The 9,805-nt window shown below is 42.6% G+C and overlaps 1 protein-coding gene across 1 annotated transcript; it reads right to left on the bottom strand.

Moving 5' to 3' along the window:
* Nucleotides 1-4,134: 4,134 nt before the first annotated feature.
* Nucleotides 4,135-7,697, bottom strand: NPVF (neuropeptide VF precursor). The gene is made up of 3 exons (XM_073581384.1): nt 7,554-7,697; nt 5,435-5,859; nt 4,135-4,468 (listed from the first exon to the last, which is right to left on the bottom strand). The coding sequence occupies exons 1-3, from the start codon at nt 7,689-7,691 to the stop codon at nt 4,444-4,446; spliced, it is 588 nt and encodes a 195-aa protein (XP_073437485.1). The 5' UTR covers nt 7,692-7,697; the 3' UTR covers nt 4,135-4,443.
* Between the last annotated feature and the right edge of the window lie 2,108 nt (nt 7,698-9,805).

The raw sequence follows: 9,805 nt of genomic DNA, 5'->3' as shown, positions 1-9,805 counted from the left end.
GCTCCCAGGGCCACGGGCCAGGTCCCAGCTGCCGTGACATCTCCCGTTGAAGCTCATCGGGCCCGGTATCGAGTACCCCACAGCCCTGGGTGTGAGGGCGTCCCATTTTTGGCGTCACGAACAGGATGACGAGACCCGATGCCATCGGGTTCTGTGTGCCTGAGATTTGTTGGACTTAAAACTTTTGGAAATGTGCAGAAGACCTAATTTGATAGACTGTGAATTTAATGCTAAAAATGGCCGCCGGCGCGGTGAAGAAGGGCGTGATCACATGGGTGGTCCTAAGAAAAGACTGCATACTGTCCTGGGCCTCCCCTGTCTGAGCTTCTATGTGACAGCGACATGGCCCACCCCCCGAGGGGTTCGTGTACTGGCTTGGTATGGAGGAGTTGAAAGAAGACGCTGCCCCCAGAAGGAGGAGCGGAAGCCAGTGGTGGGAAAAGAGCCCAGGCAGGAAGAAGAACAACGCCAGAACGCCATGATGGAAGGAGGGAAGAGGCCAGAAGAAGGTGGGGAGGAAGGGCAACTCGCCCCCAGGCCGCCCCTACGGAGCATATGACGGCCGAGATGCCCGCTGCAGCGCCTGTCACCACCTCAAAGCAGATATTGCCACTGGATGAGGCCTGCCTGGAGGAGATATACAGTATGAGGGTCCCGGAGCAGAATGGAAGACAGGGGGTTCGTCCCCGTCCGGACCTGGCGCGGCCGCGCAGACCCCTCCAGAGGGCCTTAGTAGAAACCAACCTTGCCCCTGCTCGGATTCAATTGCGACCTGCCCCGCAGGCAACTCCGGGGGTCGCGACCGCCACTGCTCACTACCATGTACTGGGACCGGAACCTCATCAGGGGGCGCCAGGTATGATTACCACTACGGACATGACCCTAGTCCTAGGACCGGTGCCAGCAACTAGGAATGGTTTAATTGCCCCTCGCCGGCGACCTCCGGCTACAGTGTCACTAACTGAGGTCCCGATGGAAGTGGAGGAACAAGGCTCAGTAGTACCAGCAATGACACCTGCTGAATTACTAGCAGCAGCAATTGCTGACACACCCTCCCCACCGGCAGTCGACATCTCCATTGCCCTTTCATTCACCCCGACCGTCCCCAATCTCACTCTTTGGGAAGCAGAATACCTGCGAGCGGTAAGCAATCAACAACAGGATGAAGACACCCAGAGCATCTCCCCTGGAAGCAGCCCAAGCAACCAGCTTCCGGAACCCTAGGAGGGGGATAACTAGCCCTAATAACTAACTTTGTTACCCTGGAGGGTATTTGCACCCCTTTGCTCTTGTTTTCTATTTTCTATTTTTTTTTGGTTATCATGTTTTTGTTTCCTTCCAGTTGTTGCCCAGTTTGGTTGGTAGCTTTTATACTTGAACTGTGGAGATCATAGACGCTGAGTGATCCCGAACTGTTAATGTACATAGTTTGCACCTCTTTAGGTGCTTTCTCTTGGTTTTACATAGGAACCTGCCCTTGGAACAAGGTCTACCTCGTTATAAGGACATTTCCAGACATGATGGCCGGTCCAATGTCTACTCTTTGCACTTATTGATAATGCTTAGTATTTTTGAACAAGAAACTAGAAAGTGAAAGTATTAATGACAGATTTCATAGGGTTTAATTGAGAAAGAAATACAGTGAATGTTTTACAATGTTGAATAAAGATGTGAGAATTGAATAAAAATATGCAGATGACGAATCAGGCAATAACAGTTGTCACTCCTAAGACAAAAAGAAAGAAGAAAGTAGAAAATGTAAAAGAAAACAAAAAAGAAATGTGTTGCTAGAAAATGTATTACTCAAGCTGATAGTGAATTTGCTTCTATAGCACTTTAAATTAGGTAGCATAACTTTAAATATAGAAAGACAGTTAAATTGTTTGTAACGTTCAAGAAACAGTGCCTCCCACATTGGGAAGTTTAGTATAAGACATGTTCATTATGCAATATAAAAATTTGTATGTTCTTGTATTGTCAACTTTTGTTTTCTTGCAGCCCGTGGATGTGCTGTGTTTAACGGGGGGTATGTGGCACCCCTGAGGCTCAGTCGCCACAGAGGTACTGCACCTCCTCCTGAGGTGTGGTGCCCCACCATCCAGGTAAGGTATAAACACCTGACCACACGCCAACACCTGCACCCCACACCAAAAAGTAGTGTAGCAAAGCACCTTCGGCGGCTCCCTGCTTGGAGTGTAGCATAGCACCCCTTGGTGGCTCCCTGCTTGGAACACAAAACGTGCTGGGAGGTGGGTGGAGTTTAGTTTGCACCAAAAGAGCGGGAAGAGTTGAGTCAGGCAGTCAGTCTGTTCAGTCAGTGAGTGAGGATGTAGAAGGACAGAATGTGAGACAGAGAAGATCCCCGGGAGAGGGATGGAAGAAGGAAGTGCTGCAGCAGGCCACAGTGATCTGGGTCTGCTGGCACAGGAAAGAGACAGAGAAAGGAAGCTTGATTCTCCATTGGGAAGAAGGATTAGCACGGAACGTGAGGAGAATAAGAGAAAAAGGACCAGGGTTAGAAGAGAACCCTTTTCAAGTTCTAATTGCAAGGCCGGGGTCCGGTCCCCGAGGTTGTACGGATACTAATGGTCCTGCAGCAGACACCGGAGGAATAGAAGTAGTGACCGCTTTATTCTCACACAAGACTTGGGGGCACAACAGCAACATATTAGTGAGCCGGGACTTAATAGCAAGGAGTCCCCGAAGCAGGCTACAGCTGTCTGCCGTACAAGTAGAGTTCGTAGGAACATCTGACTGGAGGAACTCCAGTATAACTCAGTACTAGGAGTACTTCACTCAAAGGCACTATAAGAGGAGACGTTCAGAAAAGGCACATATGTTGGCGGAGTGTTGGAAAGGAGTATTCCATCTGGCCTGGAGGTTGACTGAGTCCATAACCTGGAGGACACGGCACGGAAGCAGGCACCTGTTTGTACAGTACTTACAGTGACAGAAGCAGCATCAAACGCACCTGTATGACTGAAAGCCAGAGGCTGCCGGAAGGAATAAAGTTAGTTTCCTCCCTGTAGAGGTTACACGACTTTAGAACACTATTACCCTGCAGATTGACCCCACATCTGGAGGTTTATAGCGTTTTTGACATGACAGGTTCCCTTTAAAGGGAGTCTGTCAGCAAAAAATGATTGTTCAAACCAAACACAAGCCCTCAGTGCACCCTTGGCATGACCAAAAAGTTTAGTGATTGTTTTACATGTCTTCCTTGATTGACAGTTCTGGATTTACAGGAGCAAGAACATTTCAGAGACAGATGGAAGACAAGTAAATGGGAAGGCGAATTGAAATGTTTGGCTACGCCATTATTTTGATACAGGTAAGATGTATATCTTTGTACCGTGTTAGCCAGTAGATAGAAAAATATTCAGAATTGAGAGTCCTCAGTGGCTGATAACTTTTAATAGCTAGGGGCAGAGACACACTACCATATTTTTCGTCCGAGAATCGCATTATAAAACTCACACTGGCTGTCTCCTCTCCTGACCTGAGCTTGACAGCTGCATAGTAATCCTTCACGCTGCCATGCTCAGGTCAGGAGAAGTGCCAGCCAGTCCGTTCAGTGCTATGCGATTATCGCACAAGAAATAAGCCAGTGTGTCTTTGCCCTAACTGAACAGATGGTAACACATTGCCAGCTTTCGAGACTACTCAGGTCTCGTCATCAGGCAGAGAATAACGCAAATTCTGAAGAGTCACATATTTATACACAACACAGCCCAGAAAAAATGCAATAGAAAAGAGAAGTGACGTGAAGCAACTGTCTATTGTCTTATCTATTGCGTTATTTCTGTGCCCTGTCATGCATAAATATGTGATTCTTCAGATTTTGTATTAGTCTATGTGTGATGAAGAGACCTGAGTAGTCTTGAAAGCTTGCAATTTGTTACCATCTTTTCAGTTAGCCATTAAAAGGTATCAACCACTGAGGACTCTCAATTCTGAATATTTTTCTAGCTGCGCAAAGGCACAAACCCGTGTGCTTGGTTTGAACAGTTATTTTTTGCCGGCAGACACCAATTTAATATATACCTCTCTCTAAGTTCCAGGTAAAGAATCACCTGTAATTCATGCAATTTATTGCTCAGGACTGAAACTGAGAAAAAAGAAAAGACAATGGTATTTTATATTCAGTATTCATTTAATTTACGGTACAATATGGTAATAATACAATTTGGCTTCATACTTTGCTGGATGAAACATGCTTAGCCATTGTCGACACTTTGTGCAGTCATTGCTGTTATTCAGGATTGATAGTTGTCTCCAAAAAGAGCCCGATTTCACAACTGTGTACAAAGGGTGAGGTTCAAGCCATCCGACAATATAGTCCCTTCAAGATCGCCAATATTTAATGGTAAGGAGTAAAACTTCAACAGCCCTGAGGACTGAATGAATTGCAATTTCCCCGTGCTACACGTGAAGACTACGCTCCTAGTCATACGTCATTATCTGGCTCCTGAAATAAAAAAAAAAGGATTTGTACTATGTGACAGCATAGGACAGTGGTTGTAAATCTGTGACTCTTTAGCTGTTGTGACACTACAACACAAGCCCTTTATTATGCTTTATGTAGCATCATTATTTCCCCAGCACTTTACAGACATCATCCCCAGTGGGGCTCACAATCTAGATTCCCTAACAGCATGTCTTTATAGTGTGTGAAGAAACTCACAAAACAAGGGGAGAACATACAAATTCCTTGCAGTTGCTGTTCTCGGTGAGTTTTCAACCTAGGATCCCAGCACTACAAAGCTACAGTGCTAGCCACTGAGCCACCATGGTTCCTTATTGTTTGTTGGAGTGCCGACGGTTAGAGAGTACTCAATTAGGAAACCATATAAGCTGACAAAGCGGCATCCTCATGAAAAGACAAACTTAATATTAACAAGCTACAATTACAGTTATGCAAACTTTGGAAGTCAGCATATGATTGGTGCAGCACGGTGGCTCAGTGAGTAGCACTGTTGCTTTACAGCCCTTGGGTCCTGGGTTCTAGTGCCAACAAGGTAAACATCTGCAAGGAGTTTGTATGTTCTCCCCATGTTTGCGTGCGTTTCCTCCGGGTTCTCTGGTGACTTCCCACACGCCACACTCATACTAATAGGGAATTTAGTTTGTGAGCCCCAATGGGGACAGCGATGATGTCTGTATAGCGCTGTGGACTTAATGGTGCTATGTGAGCAAGTAAAATAAATACATTTGCTTGGCATCTGCAGTACATCACCCCTGGACCATAAACTAAAGATATAGATAATTGTTTGTTCCGGTTAAAAAAATAAAGCATTTTTAATAATTTTCTACAACCCCTTTTAATAAAAACAAGTAATTTCACATATTACTTTTTATCTTTCCGCAGCGATACATCCCCATATATAACACATAGCACTGTGTGATACTAGTTTTGCACATTCACACATCATACCTTTCATTGTTTTCATCGGGACGTTTTACTTCTGGAGCGTGGTAGCTCTTATCATATTGTAATCGTAGAAGATTAGGTGTTCTTCCAAAACGAAGAGGTAGTGAAGCAAACGACTGCACCAAACGGCCACCATATTGGGATCTTCCAAACCTCTGGGGCAAATTAGCTGCCGACTGGATCTTTCCTGGTATGTATCTTCCAAACCTAAGAGGTAAGTTTGGGATGCTCTTTCCCACTTTGTCATCAGATGCTCTTCCAAATCTCAGTGGGAGGTTTGCAGCAGGCTTCAGGTCTCTCTCCTCAAGGAATTGCCTCTCAAGTACTGGAAAGCTACTATATTTGCTCATTTCACTTAACCTTTTTGGTCCCAAATATTGATACTCATTAGAATTCATATTTCTCTGGTTTTGGAGTTTTTCTCTGGACTGCGCACAAAAAGAAAACATTTTAAAAAGTTTACCAAACTTTTGTTCAGAACTGTAGTAGCTTATTCCCTGGCAGGACAAGGATTGAGCATGTTGAATTTCAACATGCCCAATCTTTGTTTCTTTCCCAAGTATCTAATCTAATGTGTATGGAATGCTTTACAGAATGTTTTCTTGTTTCCAATAACTGAAGGCCTCATCTTTGTCCTTTATCATTTCCACTATGGTTGAGTTAGTATTGAAAACTAGAAGAGTGTTTCCTGTGATGGAGGTGTAAAACAATATACTGAATGTTGTACAGTCAGGTGCCCTAATATAATTATATGTTTTAATTTACAAAGTCGTTCATACTACAAACATTTTCTTATAGTGCCTCTAAATAACTTGTATCTTTTTTCACATATTCTTTTATTTTAATGAAGTTCTTTAAGATTAGAAAATGTATGCTTTTTTTCCAGAAACAGCGGCCCTCTCAAACACGGACGGATTACGGTATTTCAATTAGGTCTCATCTTTTTAAATAGGGTGGGCTTCAATAAGACACAGAGGATATATGTTATTATTTACTGCAGAAAGTAGACTCCGTTTTTCTAATCTCATAAACCCTCGTGTGTCCATATGTTCTTTGGAATGCAGAAATTGAAATAGAACACACCTAAGGCAAATACAATGTATTTCTCATATGTTCGTATACACCAACGTTTCTATTTCCAAAGCGCTCTACACTAGCGAAAAACACAGAATGTGGATTTGTTTTCCAGTCTAAAAAAATTACTCTTTACCAAGTCCAGAAAAACGTCATAGCCAATTTGGCCACATTACTTCTGTTTGTGTAAGTTATGCAAGTGATACAATTTCGACATGAGTTTCTTTGTCTATTCCTAGAACAGCAAAATTAAAGGAATGAGACTGAGCATAAGATGATGTATGCACACTGCGTAAGAGCAACATTCACACTGTGGCCATCTCACAGACAAAGAAACAAGAAAAAATAAAGTGAGCATATACCATATAGTAAGTAAATAAGAAAACAGTAAAAGTACATGCAAATAACATAGGGTACTTAGTTAACGCTATTTTCAAAACGCATAAAAGCCATCACACCGTGACAAGGTGTGCCCAGTCGGGAAGGTCCTGTCCTGTCTGTAGTATTAAAACCTTATCTTGTGTCAGCAGACCTCAATATGAATAAAGGCAGAGTAGGATCAGGTCCCGACTGTTCAGCCACCTGTCCATGGGAAGCTATATAGATGACATGCTCAGCTCAGAAAGCAAGGCCAAGTCCCAGTTTGTACAAAGTACAAAAATATACCGCAAAACCACAGAAGTGAGCTGGAGCACAAGTTGGAATGCATGCAATGTGTAAGAGCATGTTCACACTGTGGCCATCACAGAGAAAAACTCAAGAAAAATGCAAATTGAGCATATACCCTGTAGTAAGTAAAAAAGAAAATAGTAATAGTACATGTGAATAACATAAGGTACTTAGTTAACTAAACTCAGTAGACTGTTTTATTATTTACTTACTATATGGTATATGCTCATTTTGTCTTTTTTCTTGGGTTTTTTGCTTCTAGAACAGAACAAAGAGATTTCCCTGACGGAGATGTGAAACCAGCTGATTTAGTTTGGACAACGTAGTCAGCTGTCCTAAATAAACTAGTCGGCATCATAGTGGAACATGAAAAGCTTACCATAATAAAGTCCTCATATTTCTCTTGACTTTCCAGATTTGTTGCTGTTGTCTCTTCAGAACAGACAGAAAAGGCAAAGAGAATGGAAAAACTACAGAGAGAAAAGAGCATAATGTTACTGGATGACAACCTGCCCATTTTCCTTGGTTCTGCCGCTTATTTAGAGAACCCTAGATGTTGGATATATATAGCATTTGGACAAAAAGCCAAATCAGACAAGGACATGTTCAACTATCTCCTCTGTCCTAATTAATACAGGAGCCGTAAATTAGACCACAAAGAATTAGAAGAATGTATTTACCAACTCATGGACATTAAAATTCTAGGTACCTGAATTGTTGTATCCAAATTAATTAGATCTTTGGAAGACGTAACAATTATGGACCCCATGAGCTGGCATCAATTAGTACATAGTCCGCATTTTAATTATTTTTGTTTGTACGTAATATATTTCATTAGCATAAATATCAAGTTAATTATCGACGGATTATTTGATCCAAACTATTCTACAAACATGCTTCTGTGGATGTGAAGAATAAAGGAAAGAAGCCGCAGGGATGATATCACCAGAATCATTGAAACAGTTGCAGAGGAGACCGTATCCACGCACCCACTTCGTGGCTCGGCCAATGACTACGTCTGACCCAAAGTTCTTTGAGGTATTTCATGTCTACAACGTTGACTGTATTTAATAAAGATAGACAGACTTTACTCAGAACGGTATGTTGCTAAGACATTAATGTTAAAGCTTCCGGCTTTCCATTGCTGCTCTGTTAGGACGTGAACAACTTTCTTATTTTTCTAAAGCTCACTCCGCTCTGCAGTGGCGGAAAATGAGATGGGCTGGTGTAGACGGTCAACTCAGTTATCTTTTTAGTTGTCATAGTCAATAGTGACCTAATCTAAAGAGCTCGACAGAGAGAGGGGACTCTCTGCAATGCTTTCAAAAGTTATGGTTCTCATAAAGTGATGCTCCCAAAATGAGTTTTTCCATAAACTTTTTTTTGCAAAAGAACTAGACATAAAAATTTAGACATTTTGTATCAATATAATCAAATAGAATATAGTTTTCATACTATTTCCACAGCACTGTCAATTGCAATAAAAACAAGCAAAAATAGCCTCACAACAAATTCCATGATTACATTTGACACCAAGTTTTTAGAAATATTGCAAGTCTAAAATACTAGCAGTAATAAATAATGAAGCATATTGTTTACAGTATAGTTGGTCTGAGCCTTTGATGAACAGCTATGTTCACAGTACTGAAAAGGATGTCCCTCCTAGGCTACAAGTCTGCAGTCACTCTATGTGACTGTAGACTTGTGAATCCTCACATTGCGCACTGTGAGAATTCTCCAGTGCCGGTGAAAACAGTGGGCGTGTGAACACAAATAAACAATTTGCATACATGCAGTCACATGCTCACAAGAAGTGCTCGGCCTCGCTCAATGCAAGTGCATTGAGCGAGGCTGGACACGTCTAGTTGGAATGTGGCCGGAAGCATTCAAATCACATACTTGCAGCCACTTGACTGCCCGCTCCCGCATCGGCGAATCCTCACAGCGCTCACTGCGCAATTCTGAATATTTTTCTAGGAAAGGTACAGACTTCTCGAGGAGGTCCGACTGCGCTCGACAGGAATTTTCTTCTTTGAAGAGATGTTTTTCCACTCTGCCAGTACTCGATTCTTCTCAGCCATTTATTGTTCAAGGTTGATGCTTCGGAGCTGGGGGTTGTGGCTGTATTGTCTCAAGGGTCGTCGCATAGTAAATGGCATACATGTACCTTCTCTAATAAGTTGCCATCGGCTTAAAGAAACTATGATGTAGGCAATGGAGAACTTTTGGCCATTAAGTTGGCATTTGAAGAATGGCATCATTTTTGGAGGAGGCTGTAATGTATAATGATTTGACCTGTCTCCTTAAGAAAAGGAAGTCTTGTGACTAGAAGGTTATAGACAGGAAGTGGAGTAGGGGAGTTTCAGTTTCAGTTTGATGAGAAAAATGTGATGCTGTGTGCTGGAGGAAGAAGGAGAAGAATAAAATACAGTTAAAGTGTTCTCTCTTGAATTCTTTATACCGTGTGGACATTACAACTGGCGACGAGGATGGGATGCAATCACCTGCTGCTGTGAGTACTAACCCCTGCTTTACCGCTTCACACGCCAGCACCACTGAGAGACTCCATCATGACTGACTACTTGCACACATTCCCACAGTTTGATATGACTGATAATCTCTCTCATAACT

The sequence above is a fragment of the Dendrobates tinctorius genome, unplaced genomic scaffold (assembly GCF_039654945.1).
Source record: "Dendrobates tinctorius isolate UK_male_01 unplaced genomic scaffold, ASM3965494v1 ptg000070l, whole genome shotgun sequence".
NCBI classification, from domain to species: domain Eukaryota; kingdom Metazoa; phylum Chordata; class Amphibia; order Anura; family Dendrobatidae; genus Dendrobates; species Dendrobates tinctorius.
This window is presented reverse-complemented; position numbering and strand designations above follow the sequence as displayed.

Bases quoted from the DNA above. Each gene is read 5' to 3' on its own strand.
- NPVF (XM_073581384.1), bottom strand. From the start codon at position 7,691: ATGGGCAGGTTGTCATCCAGTAACATTATGCTCTTTTCTCTCTGTAGT. The intron at 5,860-7,553 runs GTAAGCTTTTCA...TTTTGTGCGCAG, and splicing joins AATATGAGGACTTTATTATG to TCCAGAGAAAAACTCCAAAA. The intron at 4,469-5,434 runs GTATGATGTGTG...TTTTTATTTCAG, and splicing joins CCCGATGAAAACAATGAAAG to GAGCCAGATAATGACGTATG.